Source organism: Myotis yumanensis, unplaced genomic scaffold (assembly GCF_028538775.1).
Source record: "Myotis yumanensis isolate MYYU_CA2020_CCGP unplaced genomic scaffold, mMyoYum1.0.hap1 SCAF_3, whole genome shotgun sequence".
Lineage (NCBI taxonomy): Eukaryota > Metazoa > Chordata > Mammalia > Chiroptera > Vespertilionidae > Myotis > Myotis yumanensis.
Window position 1 is genome coordinate 191,774,494 of NW_027223754.1, and position 26,860 is coordinate 191,801,353.

General features: G+C 39.2%; 1 protein-coding gene across 1 annotated transcript in view; it reads left to right on the forward strand.

The window, feature by feature from the left end:
• LOC139007355 (pregnancy zone protein-like) overlaps positions 1-25,724 on the forward strand; it is a 48,744-nt gene extending 23,020 nt beyond the window's left edge. The window contains exons 16-36 of the mRNA XM_070410709.1: positions 1,187-1,357; positions 3,583-3,697; positions 8,198-8,345; positions 8,990-9,218; positions 10,048-10,174; positions 10,754-10,875; positions 11,370-11,421; positions 12,477-12,560; positions 12,821-12,997; positions 13,278-13,365; positions 14,543-14,699; positions 15,113-15,187; positions 15,603-15,783; positions 18,639-18,862; positions 20,574-20,792; positions 20,964-21,091; positions 22,143-22,233; positions 22,940-23,008; positions 23,759-23,861; positions 24,944-24,985; positions 25,572-25,724. Of these exons, the coding sequence (XP_070266810.1) occupies positions 1,187-1,357; positions 3,583-3,697; positions 8,198-8,345; positions 8,990-9,218; positions 10,048-10,174; positions 10,754-10,875; positions 11,370-11,421; positions 12,477-12,560; positions 12,821-12,997; positions 13,278-13,365; positions 14,543-14,699; positions 15,113-15,187; positions 15,603-15,783; positions 18,639-18,862; positions 20,574-20,792; positions 20,964-21,091; positions 22,143-22,233; positions 22,940-23,008; positions 23,759-23,861; positions 24,944-24,985; positions 25,572-25,594 (2,625 nt within the window). The 3' untranslated portion in view covers positions 25,595-25,724. The remainder of the gene's footprint in view (positions 1-1,186; positions 1,358-3,582; positions 3,698-8,197; positions 8,346-8,989; positions 9,219-10,047; positions 10,175-10,753; positions 10,876-11,369; positions 11,422-12,476; positions 12,561-12,820; positions 12,998-13,277; positions 13,366-14,542; positions 14,700-15,112; positions 15,188-15,602; positions 15,784-18,638; positions 18,863-20,573; positions 20,793-20,963; positions 21,092-22,142; positions 22,234-22,939; positions 23,009-23,758; positions 23,862-24,943; positions 24,986-25,571) is intronic.
• Positions 25,725-26,860: the final 1,136 nt, after the last annotated feature.

Consider the following 26,860-nt stretch of genomic DNA (forward strand, 5'->3'; position numbering starts at 1 on the left):
ACAGGTAGGTCCCTAGGCCTGGCCAGCAACCAGAGCCAATCTATGGGGTGACTGGTGGGGCAATCTGGATGCCCCCACTGGCACCCACTTTGGCTGGCCTAGGGCCTGCGGGCTGGGGGCAGCTCCTGCGTTGAGCGTCTTCCCCCTGGTGGTCAGTGCACATCATAGTGACCTGTCATTCCACTGATCCTTCCACTGTTATGTCAATTTGCATAGTAGGCTTTTATTACATAGGATATGAGTGAAATCATACAGTTCTTGTCCTTTTTCACCTGATTTATTTCATTTAGTATAATACTCTCAAGATCTATCCATGTTGTCACAAATAACAACATTTCATGTTTTTTATGGCTGAATAGAGTTCCATGGTATATATGTACCACATCTTCTTTCAAAGGACTCTGTCATCAATCATCTGCGAAAGGGCACACCTGTTTTTTTAAAAGGGCAGGGGGAGCAGGAGGCACACAGGAGTTACTGGTCCATAGCAATTCTGAGATCCAGCCAAGCAAATGTTGCAAGTTATTTGATATGACTCAGTCTTACTCTAGACCAGGAATAAATATCCAGGCCTCTTAGTTCCATTCTGTAGGGTCTGGGTTCTTTCCTCTGTCATCCTTCTTGTTCCTAAAAGTAACCTGTGTTTACAATTGTGTAGACAGTGTTCTATTGACTATAGATGATATGTAGTCATTGATGTACCTGTGTGGTTCTAGCTAAGAACAAAGCTCAATAGAAATAGAAGTTTATAGATGGCAATAGTTCTTACCTAAATTTCTCAGAGCATTGATTAGTCATCCAACACAGAAGCAAGTTACATCTTCTTCCCATATTTGGTCTAGTTTTATTTCTAAACTTTACAGTGAAGTTTTTATTAGTCCTTGGTACTTTAAGATTCTATTATTCCATGGAACTATTTGCCCAAGTAGATTTTACATTTGTAGAACAAAAAACACTGTTAAGGAGGTGGAGAGGGTACAGATGAGATAAATGGTGATGGGTAAAATAAAGTAAAATTCTTTAAAAAAAATACACCGTTCAAAATACACAAAATTTTTAACCTCTCTAAGGTACCAATAGCATGAAGGTACTCAATAAAGGGATAATTATCATACTTTTCTCAGTTTACTGTATATTTCAAAATAAGAGCAAGTAAGTTCTGTCTTTAATTTCTCTACTGTTACAGGTATATAATCTGCTACCTGTAAAGGATCTCACTTATTTCCCTGAAAATTTGGACCAGGAGGAGGACGAACAAGCAAACTGTCGTTATACTCGTTCTTCTCCTCCTATTGGTGGAAGCTTTTATATTCCCTCAATAATTGATGATGAAGAAGATATGTATAGCGTCTTAAAGGTAAATTCTGTACTACTTACTAAGGTACTAGCTTATGAAAGTTTGAATGTTAGTAAAACTTTATATATATATATATATATCTTTAAATAAAACTTTATATATATATATCAATAATTGAATTAATTGTTTAAGCTGACATTTCATTGAGATATTTTTAGTTATATTTAGTTATTTGAAAAAGATGCCCAATTACACAATTCTAAAAAATCATAAAGTACTATAATGTTACCATTCTATATTTCTTTTTTTTTTTATATTTATTTATTTATTTATTTATTTTTAAATCTTTATTGTTCAGATTATTACATTTGTTCCTCTTTTTTCCCCCCATAACTCCCCTCCTTCCAGCTCCCACCCCACCCTCCACCCTCACTCCCCACCCGTTGAGTTCATCCATAGGTGCATGATTTTTGTCCAGTCACTTCCCGCATCTCCCACACCCCTTTTCCCCTAAGAATAGTCAGTCCATTCCCTTTCTATGTCCCTGATTCATTATAATCACCAGTTCATTCTGTACATCATGTTATTTATTCACTTGATTCTTAGATTCATTTGTTGATAGATGCATATTTGTTGTTCCTAATTTGTATCTTTACCTTTTTCTTCTTCTTCCTCTTCTTAAAGGATACCTTTCAGCATTTCATATAATACTGGTTTGGCGGTGATGAACTCCTTTAGTTTTTCCTTATCTGTGAAGCTCTTTATCTGACCTTCAATTCTGAATGATAGCTTTGCTGGATAAAGTAATCTTGGTTGTAGGTTCTTGGTATTCAGCACTTTGAATATTTCTTGCCATTCCCTTCTGGCCTGCAAAGTTTCTGTTGAGAAATCAGCTGACAGTCGTATGGGTATTCCCTTGTAGGTAATTGAGCCTCTTTCTCTTGCTGCTTTTAAGATTTTCTCTTTGTCTTTTGCTCTTGGCATTTTAATGATGATGTGTCTTGGTGTGGTCCTCTTTGGATTCCTTTTGTTTGGGGTTCTCTGCGCTTCTTGGACCTGTAAGTCCATTTCTTTCTCCAGGTGGGGGAAGTTTTCTGCCATTATTTCTTGAAATAGGTTTTCAATATCTTGCTGTCTCTCATCTTCTGGCACTCCAATAATTCTGATATTAGACCGCTTAAAGCTGTCCCAGAGGCTCCTTACACTATCTTCACACTTTCGGATTCTTTTTTCATTTTGCTTTTCCAATTGGGTGTTTTTTGTCGAATCTTTGGTTTGATTCTTGTGCTCCTCTGGTCTGCTATTGGGTATAATATTCTTTATTTCAGTCCGTGTATGCTTACTTTCTAATTTCTTTATCGTAGCATCGAGGGTCTCATTAGTTTTCGTGAGGCTCTGCACAAATTTATGGCAAGCCCTCAAAATTGCGATTCTTAGCTCCATATCTTCCATTTCTGTCATGTTTTTTTGTCTCCGCATCTTATATGCTTTCTTGGTGCCCCCCCTTGTGGTCTCTGTGCGCAGTCTTGTTCTAGCCAAGCCTTAATTGTTGTAGTTAACACTAGAGGGATTTGACCACCAGGCCGACTGGCTGTAGGAATCAGCTGTGGAAAACGTCTGTCTTCTGGGGAGGCGTTATTCCAGCCTTTGCCTGAGGCGGTTGGCAAATGGTTGTGCGCAGGGCCTGGGCGGGGCAGGCTCAACAGGGCGGGGGGAGGGAGCAGCTATGGCCGCTCTCAGTCCGTCCCCAGGGCCTCTGCCTCTCTGTCCCAACAACCGCTGCAAACCTCGGAGGGGCCGTAGCCAGACAGTCCCGCTTCTCCCGTTTGAGTCTGGGTCCCTAGAGACTTGCCCGGATCTGTAGCCCAGAGTCTGAGACTCACTCCTGATTGAAAACGACAACCGCGCCCTCAGCCGCCAGCCCGCTTTGCGCGCGCACCCTCACCACGGCACCGCCGTACCTTTAAATTTTCCACACTGCGCCTCCGCTGAGCGTCGGAATGCTGTTGTTTTTGCTTCTAGTTGAAGAGACTCTCCTCAGCCAGCCTTCCCGTGGTTCTGGTTGATGTCCGCTCCGACTTTTAGTTGTATTTTTGAAGTGGTTGTCCACGGCGGCAGTCTCCGGTGTTTACCTATGCCGCCATCTTCCCGGTCTCCTAATGTGTCCCATTCTATATTTCTTGAGTGTGTATATGTCCATGGAATTAATATAATGTTAAGGGCATTGGAATTAATAAGTTAATTCTAAGGAAAAAGTATTTCATGCAGTCTAATTGTTTTTATAGGGTATGGGATTAAAGGTGCTCACCAACTCTAAAATCCGAAAACAGAGGTCATGTACAATGAGTCGCATACCTGTACTAGCTGCTGCACCACCAGGAATGCCCGGACCATATGGAGGTAAAAAATAAAAGTTGCTTTTAATTTCCCATCACATCCAGCAATATTATTTTGTAAAAAATAAAAAAGGTAAAATGAGATACATAATGTAGCCTTATTTTATTTACACATAGAGAAACAAGGATTCTGATAAGATGCTTCTTGCTGAGATCATTTAGCTGGTAAATGACATGGCCTGAATTGACTGGAGTTGTTTGTTGAGTCAGATGCTTTAGGGTGCAGAATCATATGAAATTCAAGATTCTACTGTATATAAGAGAGGAAAAACAAAATTTATAATGGAAAAGGAGAATGATTAAAAGGCATTCATAGATATGCTATATATAAAAGACTAGAAAGGAAGAGAAAGGTCTCACTGGTGAAAAAAAACAACAGTGTAAACGTTGCAGAAATATCTCATAATCCAGGGCCAGAAAACACCAAAATAAAACATCAAATAAAGCAGCCCTTTTCTAGGAACTTCAATTTCCCCTTAAAACATCTGTCCAATCCCCAGGTACACATACAGCCTATTATCCAACCCTTTTTCATCTCTTTCTCAAGGTATTCTGGCTATCCCTTTCTCCAAAATACCCCTTGATGTCTATCCTATCTAATAATAGGCAAATAGGGTAATTAACCGTACCTCCGCTATGCTTCACATTGGCTAATCAGGGCGATATGCAAATTAACTGCCAACCAAGATGGCGGCTAGCAGCCACACAGCTGAAGCGAACATGAGGCTTGCTTGCTCCAGTGATGGAGGAAGCCAAGGTTCCCCACCTTCCGTGGCCAGGCTCTGAGCTCCTGAAGCAACAGCTCCAAAAGCAACTGTGTTTCAATTATAGAAGCTAAATAAACCCCAGATACCTGCTTTCAGCTCCAGTGACAGCCATAGAAGGTAAATAAATCCCAGAATAAAAAGAAAAAGAAAAAAAAGGAGAGGCTGGGAGCTTCAGTTGCCTGCCAGCCTGAAAACGGCCCACAGCTCCTCACCAAGACTGGCCAGGAACCCCAGTGGGGACCCCCGCCCTGAAGGGGGTGTGACCAGCTGCAAACAGTGATCAGCCCGTCATCCAGACTGGCCAGGCACCCCAGTGGGGACCCCCACCCTGAAGGGGGTGTGACCAGCTGCAAGCAGCCATCAGCCCCTCACCCAGGCTGGCCAGGCAACCCAGCGGGACCCACCCTGATCCAGGACACCCTTCAGGGCAAACCAGCTGGCCCCCACCCGTGCACCAGGCCTCTATCCTATATAGTAAAAGGGTAATATGCAAACTGACTCTAACAGCAGAAAGACTGGGAATGACTGGTCACTATGACACACACTGACCTCCAGGGGGCAGACACTCAATGCAGAAGCTGCCCTCTGGTGGTCAGTGCGCTCCCACAGGGAGCCAGGCTGATGGCTGCCAGTACAGCAGTGGTGGTGGGAGCCTCCCCTGCCTCCTCAGCAGCACTAAGGATGTCCGACTGCAGCTTAGGCCTGCTCCCTGCTGGCAAGTGGACATCCCCGGAGGGCTCCCGGGCTGCCAGAGGGATGTCTGATTGCCATCTTAGGCCCAATACCCCGGGAAGCAGGCCTAAGCCAGCAAGTGGACATCCTTGGAGGGGTCTCAGATTGATAGAGGGCACAGGCCGGGCTGAGGGACCCCCCTGTGTGCACACATTTTTGTGCACCGGGCCTCTAGTCTGTTAATAAAGATTAACATCTTTTGAGTTTGAGATTATAAATCTGAGGTTCTATGAGTAAAGTGGACCTGTAATGCCTTTTCTCTAAGCCTCTAAGCCTCAAATCCTTCATTATATAAATTGAATTAATGTGATTAAAGGCTCTCTAGGGCATTTCAAAATCCCAATAAAATAATTATGTACCAAAACAAATTAAGAATATTGACTGTTTAAAATTTGTTTTCTGTGTTCCTTGACATTGAGCCTATCAAATTAACCATGTGATATTAATATCTATCTGTAAACCAGCCCTATCATAAAGAAAACAATGCTGTCAGCTCACTTTTGAAGGACCATGTTTTTCTCCAAATATAACCTTCAAAAATAACACCAATTCCAAACAGTTTCTTAGCAATGGGAAATATTTTTTCAGGTAACTAAGATGCTTTATAAATGAGGGAGATTAAGGAAAAAGAAAATAAACATGAAAATTATACAGAAAGAAGTTTGAGCTTAAGCCATAAAAGTATGAGGCAGAAGGAAATATGCTGGAAGTTCATAAGAAAAGAATTTCAGGCATATGATGTAACAGAAAAAAATAACTTCTAGCCCTAGCTGGTTTGGTTCAGTGGATAGAGTATCGGCCTTGGACTGAAGGGCTCCAGGTTCCATTCCCAGTCAAGGTCACAATCCTCAGTTACGGGTTTGATACCTGGCCCTGGTCAAGGGCATGTGTGGGGAGGCAACCAATCAATGTTTCTCTCTGTCTTTCCCCTCCCTTCCACTCTCTCTCTAAAAATCAATGGAAAAAATATCCTCTGGTGAGGGTTAACAAAATAAAACAAACAAACAAAACACTTCTAAAATGTGATGAATACACAAAGAAGATTGAAATAAGTAGATATAAATGACTCAGGTAGGTGCAGCAATGGAAGAGCTAAGAAAGCTAGAATATTTTGTGAAAGTTCTTGAAAATAATTTGAAGAACATAAATCCATTCCCATGACTGTTTGGGAAGTCACCATGCAACTTCAGTGTTTGATGTCAGGGAACAGTAAATATGGAAAAAATAACTTTAATACTGTTTCTAGGGCCTGATAGAGAGAGAGAGAGAGAGAGAGAGAATGAGGGAGAGGAAGGTTAATCCAAATAGGGTAGTAAAATCATGTTGGACAATGATAGAAATGATTAGTGCCTGAAACGTAAGAACTAAGTTATAAATATGGAAGTTATTATTCATGTGTTCAGTAAATTTTGATTGAATACTTACTAATCTAGTTTGTGGACATATAACAAATATTAAGAAAAATCTTCAATTGTATAAAAGTTATATTTTAATGGGCATAAGGGTAGTATAAACAAAATAAGCAAGTATATTAAATAGTTTATTAGAAGGTGACAAATTCTAAGGGGAAAATTAAATAGAGAATAGGGTGACCAGTGAATGTCTTACCAGGAGAGTAAAATTTTAGCAAAGATTTGAAGAAATAGAAGCAATTAAATGGCTATTTAGAAGAGTGTTGCATTCATAAAAAGCAACTTGAGTAAAGGAAAATACCTATGGAGTGCTTATTATGTTTCAAGACAGAAGTGAAAAGTAGATAGATTAGATGATAGATAGATGATAGATGATGATGATGATGAAGATAGATAGATGATAGATAGATAGATAATAGGTAGAATAGATAAAGATAGATGGTAAATAGATTTCCTTAATTCTTACAGCAATCTTTTAAGGTAAGAATGTATTTTTATCACCATTTTCTCCTTTTTTGTTTTTCTGGCTTTATTGAGATATCAATGACATATAACATTGTGTAAGTTTAAGGTGTACAATGTGTTGATTTGATATGTTTTTGTGAAATGATTACCACTGATGCATTAGCTAATACTCCATCACCTCACATAGTACCATTTCTTTTTCATGGTTATAATAATTTTTGAGATGGAAAAACTGAACCCAGAAAAGTTAAGTAGCTCAGCCAATAAGTAAGTAAATGGGAGAATGGGAATTGAATCAGGTACTCTGACTGCAGACCTATGTTTTTTTTAACTATTTCACTATTTTGCCTTTTAAAGGCTCTAAGGCAGTGGTTCTCAACCTTCCTAATGCCACAACCCTTTAATACAGTTCCTCATGTTGTGGTGACCCCCAATTTCATTGTTACAGATTGAACATAGTTAAAGCATAGTGATTAATCACAAAAACAATATGTAATTATATATGTGTTTTCCGATGGTCTTAGGCGATCACTGTGAAAGTTGAGAACCGCTGCTCTAAGGTGAGATCTTATCTACCCTATTCCAAATGGAAATATCTCTCTTTTTGGCATCTTGAATTCTTCATTTCTCCTTTCCATAAAATAAATAGAATAAAATCTAAAAGTCTAGCCTTGTTATCAAGAGAGCAATAAATTTACAAGCTTCAATATAGTACACAGAATTGATATTCTTAAATTCTATTCACTTCAGTGGTAATTCAAACAATTTTCAATATAGCCACCACTCATGTTATCTAAAGAGAGTCTTACCTTTTCTGCTCAGTTTTTCTATGGAGGAAACAGTACTCTCAGACCTTGAAAACCTACCATTTCCCCTACAAACCATAAAATCATCTGCAAGTGATCTTGTACTTCCAGCTTCCATTCACATACATGGAATTTCTACCTGTAAAAAACATTCCTCTCTGCTCAAAGAATGTGGACTCAACAAGTAATCTCCAAAGTTCTACAAGTCTCAGGAGACAATCAGAGCAGAAAAATGGAAAATTTGTTCTCCTAAGCCTTATAGCTGAACTATAAAATAAATGGATGCTTTTCCCTTAATTAGATTATTATTTTCTTTTATTAGGTTTTGGAGGTGTAGAGATGCTGAATACTCCTTCAATGGGTGCAGCTGCTGCAATACCTGAAAATATTATGCCAAGTCCAGAGCCAGTCTCTGAAACAGTGCGGAGTTATTTCCCTGAGACCTGGATCTGGGAGCTGGCAATGGTGGAGTAAGTAACATCTGTCTCCTCTTTTTGCTCTGGGTGAGGCAATGTGACCCGCCCAGCATTTTCAACTTGAAGATAAGCCTTCTGAAAAGTTCTAAATAATTGTCTTAGCCTCTTACCCTTTCATACAAGACCTAAGAAAAACACTTTTATTGTATGGGCTCACTAGTATAATTGTCTCTCAGAGCAACAAGTCTAAAATAATTATTCCTAAGACTGCCTATAGAATATTCAAATTCTATACCGCCTAATGCCATCCAGGAGTCTTGCATAAACAAGATTGGATCAAGCACATAAAAAAATAAGACTGCATAAGAGTGATAGTTTATTTTTTTGGATCATGAATCTTAAATATGCTTTATGGAATTGGACAATAGTGAGGATAGCTTACGGATCAAACTGAATCATATTCAAATGTTTCTATTTAAAATATATGCATGTGTGATGTGGCCATAGACAGATAAGGGAAAGAGACACCATTTAGTCCCTTTTGTTTTCCCACCTCAGTCCCCAGAACATAATCTAGTGTCCATATGAACCCTTTAATGGATTTCATTCTTGACAGTCCCTTTACACATATTGATTCTCACTTGAAAAAAGACATTTACCTGCTTACTCTCTGTTCTTCCTATTGCCATCTTCGCCAGCTCATCGGGCGTAGCCGAAGTAGGAGTAACAGTCCCTGATACCATCACTGAGTGGAAGGCAGGGGCCTTCTGCCTGTCCAATGACACTGGACTTGGTTTCTCTCTTCCCACCACTCTCCGAGCCTTCCAGCCCTTCTTTGTGGAACTCACAATGCCCTACTCTGTGATCCGTGGAGAGGCCTTCACACTCAAGGCTACTGTCCAAAACTACCTTCCCAATTGCATCCGGGTAAGAAAAATGAGGGTGAATTGAAAGGGTAGATAAAACTTTGGTCATTCAGCTCATGATTTGTTCCCAAGCCTATGGATAATTCTTGGAATTATGTGCTAGCATTGCAAATAAACAGTGCTAAGCAAGATGGGACATGATCAGAAAGATAACACAATAACATATGAGCTATAGGTACTAAAACACAGATCTCCAATCCACATATCTTTTTTTTTTTTTTTCTGAATCTTGCTGAATCCTGACACAAGACAGGCTCTTTGGTGGGAAAATTCTTGATGCTGACACAAAATTTAGTTTTCTTAATTTTGTTGGTGTTGTTCTTCCAGCCTTCATCTCTAAACTCCCACAATATGTACTTTTAACTTTTCTTATAGCACTTCTGTCTTTGTAAATTATGGCATAGTTTTGTGTAGAGATTATCTCCTTTATAATACAATATTCTCTAGGTCAGGATCCTCTTCTTCAAAATTTTCTGTGTCTTATATAGAATAGACATGTAATATATGTTAGAGGAAGTGGAGAGAGGGAGGAAGGAAGAAAATCTACACAGGAGTTAAGAACCATCAGGTAGGAACCAGTAGGTACTTCTCCCAGAGGCAATATCTGCATATGTCAGATATATAAGCTAAAGGCCAGCTCCTCCTAATAAATAATCAGTCTTGATGTGTGTCATTGCCATTTTCATGCTTCTCAAAGCACATGTGAAATTCATAGTCTTTTTCTAAATCCCAATTTAGTGCAGCGCCTCACATGTGGCCCCAATTCCATGACTCAGTGTCTCTCCATATTCTGATAATATTTATCTCTATGCCCCACCTGTGGGTGATAGGTCAGTGTGCAACTGCAAGCCTCCACAGCCTTCCTGGCAGCCCAAAACGAAAAGGGGAAAGAATCCTACTGCATCTGTGTAAATGAGCGGCAAACCTTGTCTTGGGCAATAACTCCTAAAACTCTGGGTGAGTGACATCCCTCCCCCCCCAAATGTTTGCCAGTCAACAATGGATCTCTGCATACTGCTTCCATCATATTCTTTTTTTTCTATCCACAATGGTACCCTACAACACCTGGGCCTCACAATCACTATACTTGGGCATTGGTTTCTCAGTGTACATTAGCCTTGGGGTTTTTTGTTGTTTTATTTTGTTTTCACCTTTCCTATTCCAGTGCATTGTAAGGTTAAAGTGCAGCCTTTGAGGTGATTGCAGAGCATAGAGTCATTTTCAGCTATTAGGGATGGCTTGGACTACTGTCAAGATGGATATTCATGCCGAAACCGGTTTGGCTCAGTGGATAGAGCATCAGCCTGCGGACTGAAAGGTCCCAGGTTCGATTCCGGTCAAGGGCATGTACCTGGGTTGCGGGCACATCCCAAGTAGGAGATGTGCAGGAGGCAGCTGATCGATGTTTCTCTCATCGATGTTTCTAACTCTCTATCCCTCTCCCTTCCTCTCTGTAAAAAATCAATAAAATATATTTTGGAAAAAAAAAAAAAAAAAAAAGATGGATAGTCATTTTCTCTACATTCTTTGTTTTAGGGAATATGAACTTCTCAGTGAGTGCCCAGGCAGTGAAGTCCCAAGAGCTTTGTGGAAATAAGGTTGCTGAGGTCCCTGAGATTGGGAGGAAAGACACAGTCATCAAAACCCTATTGGTGGAAGTAAGTCTGTATTACTTTGACATGTGTTTCTGAGGCCCTAACAATAAAAAAAAAAACCAGTATGGACATTCTTGGGGTAACAAAGGATAATTAATATCATACAGAATTCATCTGATAAGACTAATGGAATTTCCTATCCTTAAAGCATATATTATGAGAAACTTTGCTATGTAAACTTGTTAACTTTTGCATAGTTTTTTTTAAAAAAAACATTAGGAGCCTTTTCCTTTTCTGATCTCTACCTCTCCTATAGGAGTCAAATATTTCTCTCACCTATTACACTTGACTCTCTGCCCTTAGTATCCCTCATTTTCTCCTCAGCCAATATCCCTTGTTGTTCAATGTTTTACACATTTACACTAATTTAATAACAAGTAGAATTTGATAACATCATTTAGTCTAAACACCACCCTTCAAAGTAAACAATCTATGGTTGTCCTTTAGTCACCTCAATACTTAGCCCTCTTTTCTATTTTTTTTTCTTTTCACCCAAGCCTGAAGGTATTGAGCAAGAGAAGACTTTCAATTCTATGGCCTGTACTTCAGGTAAGAGTCAATCTTCATAATCATTGTGAGAACAACGCCTCCCGAGGGTATATATTTCAAGTTACAATGCATAGTCTTACATATTATCTCCCATAATTTTCAGAATGTTCCATTCAACTTGGCATAATACTAAGTATTTCTTTATACATATTTTATAAATAGGAACACTGAGCCCAAGAGAGCAGGTTAATGTGGCTTGTGGGTACAGGCAAGACTACTACTGGGGCTTGCTTGGTTCACTTTCAGCCTTTATCTCCATAGCCAGTGGCTGCTCATTAATGAGGCAGGATGCAAAGGCTTAGAGTACCACAGCACTAGGTAGAAAGAAAGCAGAGTCATGACAAGTTTGAATCACAGTTAATATTCTCTAAAATAGTTGAAAATAAGGCATATGGCACTTTCTGCTCATCTTACTAAAAACTTGTTTTCCATAGAAAAAAAAAGAACTCCACTTTGCATCAGGATTTTAACCATATCATTAAAAAACATTAAATTGTGTAGCTTGTAAATTATACTGGCACATTAGCACTAGATCTATGTTCATAGTATACAAAACACTGTTCTTGAGACTTAAGAAGGACCAATTTAAGGCTTAACATTAGAGACCAACAAAATCAGAGAATTATACAATTAATTCAGAAAACTCTAGATCCTCATCACCTCCTAGCCTTCTTTAAGAGAGCTACTATGCACACAGCAACACAGAAGATGGTAAAACGGGAGGGAAAGGGGCTCAGGAAGTTTTGTAGTGCCAAGAAAAGCTGGACTATTAAAGGTAATTTCATCATAAGTCAAAATTCTTATTTCTTGGACACAGGGTTCCTCAAAGAGGCATAATAATGCTATTGCTAAATGTAATGATAACAATAATAATAACGGTTCACATGCATTGAGATTTAAGATGTTGCCAAGGCTGTTCTACTTCACACATCTTATATGTATTATTTCACAGAATCATCACATGTGCAAGTTAAAGTAGGAAGAGGTTAAGTAACCACTAGATTATACTACTATAACGGATGCCATCCTTTCATATAGATTATTTGTTTCCAAAGGTACTGAAATATCTGAGCAATTATCCCTGAAGCTCCCACCAAATGTGGTCAAAGAATCTGCCAGAGCCTCTTTCTCAGTTTTGGGTGAGTTATCTTGCATCTAGAAAACTTGTGACAAAAGAACTGCCAACCATACATTTTATCTATGTATTTGTGTACTAAATACCAACTTATTAATGTGTCAATTTATATAGGATCCTGGAAGGCTCACTTTTTCTAAATATAAATGTTTCCTTGTCCAAATGATAAAGTATCTGACTTTCAATATGAAAATCATTTGAGTTTACTAATGTTGGCTACATATGGACTTAAATAACTCTGACATTTAATCTCACATTCCCCAGGTGACATACTAGGTTCTGCTATGCAAAATACACAGAATCTCCTCCAGATGCCCTATGGCTGTGGAGAGCAAAACATGGTCCTTTTTGCTCCTAACATCTATGTCTTGAACTATCTGAGTGAAACCCAACAGTTGACTTCAGAGATCAAGTCTAAGGCCATTGCCTATCTCGTCAGTGGTAAGTGAGACAAAGAAAAGTTTACGGTGTTACTCTACTAATAATGGGCTTTTTTCCCCACTACGCTGGCATTTTATCACCAGTGATCATGCTAATGTAGTGATTTTTGTAGAAATGAAAAGTTTCCCACCATCTGATACAATGTTGCATTTTGACATATGGGTGATAGCCATAACCCTATGACAGATCCTACCCATGAGCCATCAAACATCAGGGGAGTCTGGATACCATCAGCCTGCACCTGGAGATACCCTGCCTTTCTATAATACTTTCATTCCAGGTTACCAGAGGCAGCTGAACTACAAACATCAAGATGGTTCCTATAGCGCCTTCGGGGATCAGTCTGGCAGAAATGAGGGCAACACTTGGTAAGAAAAGAAAATCATTCTGAGTTTCAACTATGAGTTCAAAGCATGTCCATACAGGGTGGGACAAAAAGTAGGTTTACAGTTGTTCATATGGAAAATAACACAATAATTAATAAATAATACAAGAATAAACTGTTTTTGCATACTCACTACTGTAAACCTCCTTTTGCCCCACTCTGTCTATTCACCTACTTAATTCTTACAATAATCCTGTGAAATGAGAGCTATTAGCTTCATTTTATAGAGGAAATGATGTTCATTATGGATGAATAAATGTCTCTAGTATAAACAACTAATAAATGGCAAAACTGAGAACATTTGAAGTTGATTATTTTTATATCAACACACCAAGCCTCTCTTTCTCATGTTGCTAAGGAACCATTATAAACTTCTTATTTGCCCTCATAAATTGTTGAACAGTGCTGAGATGCTAGAAACAGGCTAGAAAAATGGCGGCCATTACTCACAGTGCATACTTTATCACCTTCTACTAGATGATCCTTTCTATCTATCTATCTATCTATCTATCTATCTATCTATATATCTATCTAACTAAAGATAGTTATCATCTATCTTTTTATCCATCCATCTATTTTTCTATTTATCAATCTATTCATTTATTCACCTGCCCATCAATTCATCTATTCATCTGTCCATCTATCATCCATTCATCTAATTATCTATATATCTATCTGAACTAAATATGACCATACAAGAAAACAAGAGAAAATCAACAACCTGAAAAGTAGTGGAGAGACAGGATGATGTAGAGAAAATTATTTACTGAAACAGACCAGTAAAAGAAGACAGCCCAATAGAATATTAGTTGCAGAAGACAAAGTAGGAAATCAATGGAAACAAATAAATACAGAAAGTCCAGAATGTGAGAGCAAATATTTTAACCACCCCCAAGAAAACTAGGAGAAACCTAAATCTCTAAAGTGATGCTTTTGGAAGCAAGAATCCTTGGTAAGGCGTCTAACAACATGCCACAGGGGGAAAAAATAGAAAGAAGCTAACAGGTTAACAGAAAAAGTTTTCAAACTCTCAGTAATAGCTCTTTCATTCTCATGAGGGTGAATTGGGGGAGAGTGGGAGTCTATGTGTGCAAAACAGAGTTTTAAGGTGCTGTATGAGAATAAATGGTCTCAGAAGCCTGCTCTTCTTCATCCTTCAGGCTCACAGCCTTTGTACTGCAGACCTTTGCCCAGGCTAAAAGCTACATCTTCATTGATGAAGCACATATTACCCAAGCCCTTGCCTGGCTCTCCGAGAGGCAGAAGGAGAATGGCTGTTTCAGAAACTCTGGGTCACTGCTCAACAATGCCATTAAGGTGAAGTGCTGTGAGTACTTATGCTGAACCCCATGATACATCAATATTAACATTGTTCCAAACGTGATAGGAGAAAGAAGGCACAGGAAAATTGCAAAGATGAAGTCCTAGGTAATGTGAGAGGGCATCTAGAAAGGAGTTATAAACCTGAAAATTATAAAGAAGAAAGAAATGGTGCTTTGCATGAGGATGTTACTTTGATTGATAGAGAAGATACTGAAGACAATTTGCATTAAATACCAGAGAATATACTAAAATTTAGAAGTGCAATTAATCAAGTACAATTAATCAAAATTCTCTCTCTCTCTCTCTCTCTTCCTCTCTCTCTCTCTCTCTCTCTCTCTCTTCCTCTCTCTCTCTCTTCCTCTCTCTCTCTCTCTCTCTCTCTCTCTCTCTCTCTTCGTCATTTACAGGGAGGAGTGGAAGACGAAGTGACCCTCTCTGTCTACATCACTATTGCTCTTCTGGAGAGTGGTCTTCCAGTCACTGTAAGACTCACCTCAGCCCCACTTCCTACTATGAAAATTACAGGCCTGATGTCTGGAACACCACTGCACTAAAAGCCAAGTCTCAGCTTTCATTTTGCTCAATGATGAGGCATTTCTCACCCAGATGAGCTCTTTAGTCAGTTCCATTAAAAGGAATTTATACTTGCCCAATAATGCCCTTGGACTATGTACCAAAACTAATCCTAAAAACACATGTTCCCTGGCCTTATTTTTTGAAAACTAAATATAAAGTTAAGAAATGTAAAATGTTTCTCAGCTTAAATATAGTGGATATTGGCTGTCTACTTGGCTGGCTGAAAACCATGAATGACATCTGTCAAGCAATATCCAACTCAGAACTTGTTCTATCCTCTACTTATCCTAGTTTGACACCAGCACCTCTTTGTCTTCACAGAACTCTGTTGTTCAAATGGCCCTACTCTGCCTGGAGTCTGCCTGGAATACAGCAAAGGCGGGGCCCCGTGGAAGCCATATCTACACCAAGGCATTGTTGGCCTATGCTTTTGCCCTAGCGGGAAACCAAAATAGGAGGGGAGAAATACTGAACTCTCTGGATGAGGAAGCTGTGAAAGAAGGTGAGAGCAAATGGTAAAAAAAAAAAATATTTCCCCTTCTACTTACACAAATTCTATAAGGAAGAATATATTCCTGCTGAGAGCAACAAACTTTGTCAGTAATTCTTTAGCCAAGTTATCTGTTGTGAGGTCTAAACACCTTTTATAAAAATACTAGAGGCCCGGTGCACGAAATTCGTGCACTGGGGATGGGTGGGGGGTCCCTTAGCCCAGCATGTGCCCTCTTGCAGTCCGGGACCCCTCCCTTGTTACTGCCCAGCTTCTTGCTGCTTCCTACCACTTGGCTTGCTGCTCCTTAGTGCTGCCACAAAGGCCTCGGGTCTGCTGGGTGCCAGGCCTGCCGGTTTGTGTCTCTGATACCCCCAGCAGCCCCAGCACCAAGGTGGCCGGCCTTGGAGCTGCTGGGTACAGGCCACCTATTGCGTGTTTGTGTCTTCTATCAGGCCCCCAGCAGCCCCAGCACCACCTAAATAACTTAAGGGAAATTTTATTTAGTCTTCTTTTAAAAGCAATCTAGTTTAAAAATGAGTTGCAGTTAAGACAGGACAAAGAACATGGTACCTAAGAGTGAGATAGACTGACAGAGGAGAGGCTGGGCACTGGTCAGGGGCTTACATGCCAACTGTTCTCCACCTGGGAAATGATGTAAAATTGGTTTCTTTAGTTTTCTGCTTAATCGTCTTCTCCAGCACTGAGGTGAGAGGAGCCGCCTTCCAACCCTAGGCTACTTCTCAGAGTCGAAAATTTCACCATAGGCCTCTGCCTAGGACAGGACCTCTGCACCCCCAGGGTGCATAAACACACAGGGCTTCCATCAGGCTCCGCTGATCCAGGGGCCGGGAGGCCTCTCGGCTCCGCTGATCCCCGGGCCAGGAGGTCTCGAGGCTCCGCTGATATCGGGGGCGGGAGGCCTCTCAGCTCCGCTGATCCAGGGGCCGGGAGGCCTCTCGGCTCCGCTGATCCCCGGGCCAGGAGGTCTCGAGGCTCCGCTGATATCGGGGGCGGGAGGCCTCTCGGCTCCGCTGATCCAGGCGGCCGGGAGGCCTCCAGGGGCCGGGAGGCCTCTCGGCTCCGCTGATCCCCGGGCAGTGAGGCCTCTCTGCTCTGCGGCTTCAGGGCTGTTTGGCTTCGCTCTACCTCTTGGAGCCTGAGTTTTCAGATTAACCGCCATCTTTTAGCTTCTACTTGAAACATTGTATCTTTTGGAGCTGTTGCTTCAGGAGCTCAGAGCCCCGCAGCTGCAGGCGGGAACCTTGGTTTTCTCTATCGCTGGGGCAACCAAGCATCCTATTCTCAGCTGCCTGGCTGCCCACCGCCATCTTGGCTGACAGTTAATTTGCATATACTCACTGATTAGCCAATGAAAAGGGTAGCGGTCGTACGCCAATTACCATGTTTCTCTTTTATTAGTGTAGATATTCTCTGGGATTGCATGTGTTATACCATACATAATGCTGCAGGTAAATTATGGAATCTTATCTCTACCTGCTGAAAGCAATATATTAAACAAATATATATTTTTATAGGATAAGTGCCTACATACTTGGATGATAAATGGTACAACAAAAAGCCATACTAAAGAAATTGCAATAACATTTTCAAAGTGTTTTTATCTCTTTTTGCCAGATTATTACAAAAGTCCTATGAGCTCAATAAGTAGGTTTTATTTTTTCAATTACAGTTTATATTCAATATCATTTTATATTAGCTTAGGTGTGCTGCATAGTAGTTAAAGAATCACATACTTTACAGAGTGGTCCCCTTGATATTTCAAGCATTCTTCTGGTACCGAACAGAGTTATTACAATATTGGCCATATTCCTTATGCTATACTGTACTTGCCCAGAACAATTTTGTGACTAATTATTGTAGTTCTTAATCCCTTCACTTTTTTTCAGAAACTCCCCCCCACCACCAATAACAACTTCCCTCCCCTCTGGCAAACATCAGTCAGTTCTCTGTATCTATGAGTCTGTTTCAATTTTGTTTGTTCATTTATTTTGTTCTTTAGATTCCACATATAAGTAAAATCATACAATATTTGTCTTTCTCTGACCATTTCACTTAGCATAATACTGTCTAGGTCTGTCCATGCTGCCACAAATGGTAAAATTGCATTCTTTTTTGTGGCTAAATAATATTCTATTATGTACATATGTATACCACAGCTTTTATATCCTCTTGTTTATTGATGGGCATTTGGGTTGCTTGTGTATCTTGGCTGTTGTAAATAACACTACAATGAACATAGGAGTGCATATATTGTTTTGAATTAGTGTTTTGGGTTTCTTTGGGTACATACTCTCCATACTGTTTTTTAAAGTGGCTGCATCAACCTTCTCTCCCATCAAAAATGCATGACTGTTCCTTTTCCTCCACATCCTTGTCAACATTTCTTTACTGATTTATTGATGACAGCCATTCTAACAGGTATGAGTTGATATCTCATTGTGGTTTTAATTTGCATCTCTCTGATGCTTAGTGATGTTGAGCATCTTTTCGTACGTTTATTGGCAATCTGTATGTTCTCTTTGGAGGAATGTAATAGGTAGGCTTTATATCCAATTCATACTCCAATTCCCAGGAAATATCACAAATAACAAGAAAATTCTGACTCATTTCTCTTTCAATTAAAAAAAATATATATATTTAAGAGATTAACAAGTGTGCACTATGCTTCTTCCTCCAACAACATTCTCGGTCTTAGGCCCAGAAGACTAAACTTGAGTTAAGCATGGAAATGACAGAGAGGACCTTACTTCATCTCTCTATTATTTTCAACTCCATATGATAGGAATATATATTCACTTATTATCTACCAATAGTTATAATTCTCTCTTTTTCTCACCCTTAAGACAACACCGTCCACTGGGAACGACCTCAAAAAACCAGGGCACCAGAAGGGTACTTTTACCAACCCCAGGCTCCCTCTGCTGAGGTGGAGATGACGTCCTATGTGCTCCTGGCATACCTCACTGCCCAGCCTGCCCCAAGCTTAGAGGACCTGACTTCTGCATCGCACATTGTGAAGTGGATCATAAAGCAACAGAATTCCTATGGGGGCTTCTCCTCCACCCAGGTTTGTGGTCCCCAAATAGTCTTCTCCTCCAGGTTCACTTGACAGTTGGCCAATTTGAAAACAGAACAGTTACAAAGAAAAGAGAAGGTGAATCGTTAAATCTTGGAAGAATTACTTAGAAATATTTAAAAACAGTAGGAAAAAAAAGAAAAGGACCCAAGTCATTCCCCCAAACAATTTTCACTAAGTCTTGCATTATCCCATCAATTTGGCTACTTAACCATAAGCACCATTCCTCTCTAAAGCTATATTATAACATTAGCACACATCGGTCGATAGCCACACTCTAGAATAGGGTTTCTGAATAGCAAAAGTGTTGACATTTTGTTCCAGATAATTATTATTGTGAGGGGCTGTCCTGGCCATTGAAAGATGTTTAACAGCCTCCTGGTCTCACCCCACTAGATGCCAGTAGTATTCTACTCAGTTAAGACAAGACAAAATCAACCAGAACCCTGGTTGAGAATCAGTGTTAATCCTGCAAGAAATTCTCTAAGATGAACCAGAACATTGTGTGATTAAAAGGAAAGTGACCACATAGAGCTCATTTTTGTCTTCATAGAATGAATGAGAAGTTCTATTTAACCACTCCAAGGAACTCAGACTCTCTACTCCTTTCTAACTGCCCTGAGACCTGTTTTCTTACACACACACACACACACACACACACACACACACACACAGACACACCTAAAATTGGTTGTTTTTAAGCTAAAGCTCTTAAATTATTTTTTTCATAGCACATTTTTGGAAATGTTTTATGGAGTGCAAAAATGATTGTGTTAACCATCCAGATAATCTGGATTTCCCCTTACACATCTTTCAGCATTTTGGATGTACATAATGAAACTTTTGTTTTTTAGGGATATCTATAATAATAAAAGCATAATATGCTAATTAGACCAGACGTCCTTCCTTCCGGACAAAGATGCAGAGGCAGGGACCCAGGCAGAGGTGGCAGAAGCCCCTGGCCACAGCTGCAGCAGCAGGTGGAGGGCCAGGGCCAAGGCCTTGCAAGAATTTCATGCATTGGGCCTCTAGTTATATATATAAAACTATATATATATAACTCATGGGCACAGACAATCAGATAGTGAAGGCTGGGGCAGGGAGCGGGTGCGAGCTAGAAGGGTTCAATGGGGAAAAGGGGGACATGTGTAATACTTTCAACAATAAAGATTAAAAAATAAAATTCAATGAGGCAGTGATTGGGAGGCGGGGGGGGACTATAATAAAGGGGAAAAGAAACTTAGGAAAGTGCAACTTGTCTTATACCACACTTTTTATTCTCAGCATATTTCTGTCATTCTTCTATCTAAATTACTGTCTAGTAAATGACAGTCACTTTTTTGTCTTAACCTTTTAATTTTAAACCGATTCTTTGAAATATATAAAAAAGAGAAGTATTGATGAGGAAGAGCAGGGCACAGCCTCTGGGCATAGGAATAGTCCTTTAGGACAATACCAACACAAGTGAACTTAAATTGTGAATCTAATTTGCATTAATAGTCTTCTATTTAATTTGGAAAAACTGTAGCATGACTTGGATTATGCCTTAAAGGTAGAGAAAAAGAAAAAGCAATTAGCAGGTGTAGACTTTAGGGGAGGAAAGCCATCACGCCCTTGCGGTAGCTAACACAGACTTTTGAGGAAAATCCCAGCCATCAAAAACTTACTCTTTGGGTGTGGTTTCTCCCCTCATCTCTTCCAGGACACAGTGATAGCTCTCCATGCCCTGTCTAAATATGGAGCAGCCACTTTCATCCGGACTCAGAAAACTGCACAAGTGACCATTCGTGATTCAAAAACCTTTTCCACAACATTCCAAGTGGATAGCAACAACCTCCTGTTGCTACAGCAGGTCTCATTGCCAGAGCTGCCTGGGGAATACACCATTACAGTGACTGGGGAAAGATGTGTGTATCTTCAGGTGAGACTCTAGGATTATATTGGAAAAAATCAACTTGAAACTCTCCTCTGAAAAGGAAGCTCTGCTCTTTGCTTCCTGGACAAGTAAAGGGCAAATCTGGAGAAGTTAAATGATGAAAAAGTGAGGCTTCCCAGGAAAAGAAAAACTGACGGTGTCTTTGGTGTTCCACAGACATCCATGAAATATAATATCCTTCCAGAAAAGGAGGATTCCCCATTTGCCTTGGAGGTACAAACTCTGCCCCAAACTTGTGATGGACCCAAAGCCCATACCAGCTTCCAGATCTCAGTGAATGTCAGGTAAGACCTTCTGACTGAGTCAGCTAATCCTGAGTCTAAAAGCTACTTGGAACCATCAATCATTAATATATTTGGAAGCTATGCTAGTAGATAAATGTAATTTAAAATTAATATATATATATACTAATGAAGTTAGTCTTCTATCATTATGAAATTATCTTTTTCTCTAGTAAATGTTTTGTCTTAAAGTTTTAATAATGCTTTAAAAGCATTTGAAAGCCAAGTCTAGTCTTAAATATGTTTAATAAAAAATGTAAATTTTTTAAATGTTCTAATTAATTCCTAGTAATCTTTTACACTAATTTTTATTTAACTCATTGCAAAATAATAAATTATTTTTTCAAATATTTTTACCTTAAGTTGAAGTAAATCTTTCTTACCTCTTCTGAATAATTATATTCTACCTTATTTTTTCTAATCAAATGAATAAGTAATAAATGCTAATATTAAATACAAAGTATTTATTACATATAAAATATAGAGGTTGCTCTATCATGAGCCATCAAAAACTTTGCAGGAGTCCTAAGAAAACATAGCCCAAATTATATTGCTTTGTATCTAATACTAATGACATTAATATTATAAAATAAATGATATTTCAGACAACCAACCCAATTATTAAACATAAATTTAATTGAAGTATAAAGCATTTGAATTTATCTGTCCTTACATTTTGAAGCCGCTCTTTGGAGACATGCTACATTTAAATTAACTAAAAATATAAAAGTAAGATATATTAAATAACAAATGAGTAGTATAGGTAGAATGTCCAAAACCTGTAGATGTGTTAAAAAAGCAGATTACCAAACTCCACTCCCAAAGATTCTGTTTTGATCATGTGGGACTAAGCCTTGAATATCTATGATTTTAGTAAGCTATAAGTCTGATGTATATTGATATCATACATGTCCAGGAAACACAGAGTTCTGTAGGTCATAATCTTAGGGGGAACTTCATGAAGATGGACAGGTTTTTGGTGGGTCTTGAAGGAGGAACTCTGGCTTTCTTTCACATAATAAATTCTAACTCCTTTTTTTCTCTGACACTACAGTTACAGAGGGAGCCGCCCTGTCTCCAATATGGTGATTGTTGATGTGAAAATGGTATCTGGTTTTATTCCCTTGAAACCAACAGTAAAAATGGTAGGTGTGTTTTAAGCCTAGGTAGATCCCATACAAAAGGATGTTATGTATCTTCAAATGAGACCATACCAATATCAAAGCCCTACCCATATCATCCTGCCTCAAAAATTGTTTTTCTCCAAATCCATGAAATTAAATTCAGTAACTATTTATTTGGCTCTAAGCTGAGAGACCTGTGTGACACCAGAGAACTATAAGGGGATATCTTATCCTTAGGCCACTCATGGTCCAGTTAGGAACTGAAAGCACATGGGCATGAAACAATAAAATGACAAGCAAGAAAAACAGACTATGATTAAATGCCAAATTGACTAATATGCACACACAAAATTTGGCAATGATAAAACTAATGTGAGCTTGAATCAGCAAAGATGCCAGAGAGTCTAACATGTTACTTGGATATTGAAGAATAATGAAAATCCTGACCTGAAAATAGCTGGCTTCCTTCTCTTGATAGAATTCCAAGTGATTTTTTTCAATCAAGATATGACAACGTTGAAGCCTGTTTGCAAATGTGATTCCTTCCACTCACCCAACTTTTGTATAGCTAATGTACCTTGACTGTTTAATCATGAAGATGAGTCATAGGCATTCTAGCCCTCACATTATTTAAAGAATAAACATTTGTCCCTTTCTACAATCTCCTCTAGGTCTCAGTGTTCTCATATCTATTGTCTAACTTTTTGAGTTCTCTAATTTTCTTCAGCTTGAAAGATCTAACCATGTGAGCAGGACAGAAGTGAGCAATAACCACGTCATCATTTATGTGGAACAGGTGAGTGCTCTGGCATTTGAGCTGAGACTATATACATCGGTTGACTTTCTAAGTGGGTCTTGTCAATAGAAGATAAGCAATATAAGGAAAGCAACAATTAGTAACACCCTTCCAGAAAGTTAATCTATGCTAAAGAGAATAAAAGGAAAATCTCCTTTTAAATCCATAGAATGTCTGCTCTCTTTTTAATTATGTTACAATTGGAATATGAATATTTCTATGATTTCCAGTAGAAAAATCAACAGAATAAATGTCTAACATGTGTGTTATTTTAAAGACCCCCCCCAAAAGAATAAATACACCATTGTGGTTGATTAATAATACTGTTAATATTCTAATAAATATATCACTATATATAATAAAATGTAGATCTCATGAGTATCTTCAAAGTCAATAGCAAATCAAAGGGAATGTTTTATCTAACCACACAAAAAATAGTTTTGTATTATAACTACAGGTGGTACAAGTCTCTGCATCTTAAAACACATTCACATAGACTCGGTTAATTTCTTACAGAAGACTACAAGAGCATATGGGTTGTCTCTGTTGTTTAGGAGAATATCTTGGGGATTTTGTTCATTGTAAAGAGTTCCCAAAGTTGCCTTCTAAACCCATCTTGGCATCCACAAATGTTTGCTTACCTAGAAGATCCAGGTGAAGAAGAGTCAGAGAATAATAAAGAATATGTTTTACTCAAAGAAGAGAGAAGAGGATTTCTAACCTCTTTATTACTCCCACTTTTCCTTTTAGGTGACAGCTCAGACACTCAGCTTTTCTTTCACGGTTCTGCAAGACATCCCAGTAAGAGACCTAAAGCCAGCGATTGTTAAAGTCTATGATTACTATGAGACACGTAAGTGAGAGAAGACTGAGACAATTAAATAGTCTCAATGCAAAACCAAGAAATAGATGACAATAGACCCTGGTTTTAGATCATTCAATCAATATTATATCTATTTGCCCCTTTCCTCCAAGCTATATACTGTAGAAACCACCTATAAATAAATTTATCAATTAATATTTGTTAAGTCAGAAACTTAAGAATTTACAAAAAAAGATATTTAGTGACTGCTCTCAAATAGTTTAGAGACATAAAGAACATAGTACACATGGAAAGATAATGTAACCAGAAAAGACAGTTAAATGATAAATGATAAATGATAAATGATAAATGATAAATGATAAATGATAAATGAGTGTTACCAAGCTAAGGGATAAGAAATTGGGGAAGTGAAAATAGCACAGAAGACTAGTGCTTAATATGGACAAACAGGAAAAAAAGACAGAGGAAGAAAGATCTGAGTTGGATCTTAATGGATAAGTACATCTTCTAAAGTAAATAGTAGAGCCCTAGGCGGTTGGCTCAGTGGGTAGAGCATTGGCCTGTAGACTGAAGGGTCCCGGGTTTGGTTCCCTCCAAGGGCACATACCTTGGTTGCAGGCTCCTCCCCTTTAGGGCGCATTCAGGAGGCAACCAACTGTTGATGTGTTTCTCTCACATCTATATTTCTCTCTGCCTTTCCCTCTCTCTTCCACTTTCTCTAAAAAATAATAACAAAAGCATTTTAGGCTAGAGCAATAATCTTAGAAAAGGGATTCAGGAAGCAAGCTGGATAAAGTGAGTATAAGCAGAGAGTTCATGGAAGAAAGAGCTACAAGAAAAAAAGAGAGCAACAATGGTCATCTTTCTAAGAATTTAAAATTTGAATACTATCTAAACAGTCTTCAATCCCCCTCCTCCACTCCCGATAGTAGGGGGGGGGGGGTGATGGGGGTAATAAATATGTTAGCTATCCTGTTCAACTCTGGCCTATTTGAATGGAGCTTTAACAATCCTGATATGATATATTTTCACCAAAAGTAAAATAAATAGATTCAATATGGCCTCTTGTTCATAGATGTTTTTTGTTTCTCCTTTCACCTAATATTTCTTAGATGAGTCCGCTATCGCTGAGTACACTGCCCCCTGCAGCATAGGTAAGAAATCACATGCCATGATCAACATCATACTCCATTGACTTTGCTCCCTAAATGTTCTTCTAAATTTAAAATTCTTTACAAGTCTTTTCCTAGATCTGAGACAATTTATATGGCACATTCTCACACAAAGAGAAAACTGGAGAAGGGTACTTCCCCTGTAGGTGGGCTCTCCAATTTAAGATATTCATTCCATTATAAGAAAAGTCAATAAGTTTTATTTATGTTTGTTTGTGGGAGAGCCAGCAATAATAGACAACATTTCACATCACAGCTAATTGGTTTCCTTCATTTCAAGGGCCAACTATTATGATTCTCCTGCCTAATCTAACCCAACACATTTTTATAAATGAAGTTTTATTGGAACAGATCCACACTCACATCTATTTGCTATGGCTGCTATTATGAGTTAAGTAGTTATGACGTAAACCATATGGCCTGCAAAGCCCAAAATATTTAGCATCTAGCATTTCACAGAGGAAGTTTGCTAACCCCAGCTTTAGCTCACACTCACTGCTCAGATTCAACTGAGGGAATATTCCTGAAGAAACCCTACAACTCTTTTATCTTTCTTTTCTCACCATAGATGCTGAGCAAGACAATGTTTGAGGACCACATTCAGACTACATCTTTTGCTGGATTCCCTGTCCTGTACTTGAATTTAGAAGGAATTGGGTTGTTTATCTCTGTAAAACAGACATCAAAAAGGCTTGTTGAATAAATATATATTTCTAATCAAGCTATTCGTTCCATCATTTATAAATCAAACATGTTTACATAATGAGTTATATTGTCTTAAATAATGTGAACAGTACAGATGTGAAATATAACTGTTTATATTACAACTGTGAATTTAATATATAAAATCAATTAGACAAAAACTGAAAATAATTTATGTTCTCAGAAACCTTAGGGGGAAAAAAATCACTCACTGAGCTAGGAAGCTGGAGAGAAAGGTATTGATGAGTAACTAGGAAAGGGTAATATTTCTTGAGAGGAAACAAGGAATATTTGTCTTTGTCACTAAGCTAAGACAACAAAACTGGACTTCACAAGAGACTAAAATAATTAAAGTTAGAATGTGTTGGAGATAGGCAGCACTGTGCAGAGGTTGGAGTCTAGACACTGGAGCCAGACTGTCTAGATTCAAATCCTGACTCCATCCTTGCCTCACCAGCTGAATGACTAGGGCAATTACTTAGACTTTCTCCTTCAGCTTTTTCACAAAGAAATGGGGATAATAACAGACTGTACCTTGAAGTATCATTGATGATAAACTATTCTAATGAAAGGAGAGAAAGAGAATAGCTGAATTAAGCAATGGCTCCTAAACCTTCAGCTCAGATAAGGTGTATGTCATGTCCATTTATAATTCTACTAGAGGCCCAGTGCACAAAAATTTGTGCACTCGGGAGGGTCCCTCAGCCCGGCCTGTGCCCTCTTGCAGTCTGGGACCCCTCGGGGGATGACCACCTGCTGGCTTAGGCCCGCTCCCCGGGGGATTGGGCCTAAGCTGGCAGTCAGACATTCCTCTGGCAGCCCGGGAGCCCTCAGGGGATGTCCACTTGCCAGCGGGGAGCAGGCCTAGCTGCAGTCGGACATCCTTAGTGCTGCTGAGGAGGCGGGAGAGGCTCCCACCACCACCGCTGTACTGGCAGCCGTCAGCCTGGGTTGTGGCTGAGCAGAGCTCCCCCTGTGGGAGTTCACTGACCACCAGGGGGCAGCTCCTGCATTGAGCATCTGCCCCCTGGTGGTCAGTGTGTGTCATAGTGACCAGTCATTCCCAGTGGGTCTGCTGTTAGGGTCAATTTGCATATTACCCTATATTTATTATATAGGATTGGCTAAAGCAAGTCATGGGACCAAACCTCACTT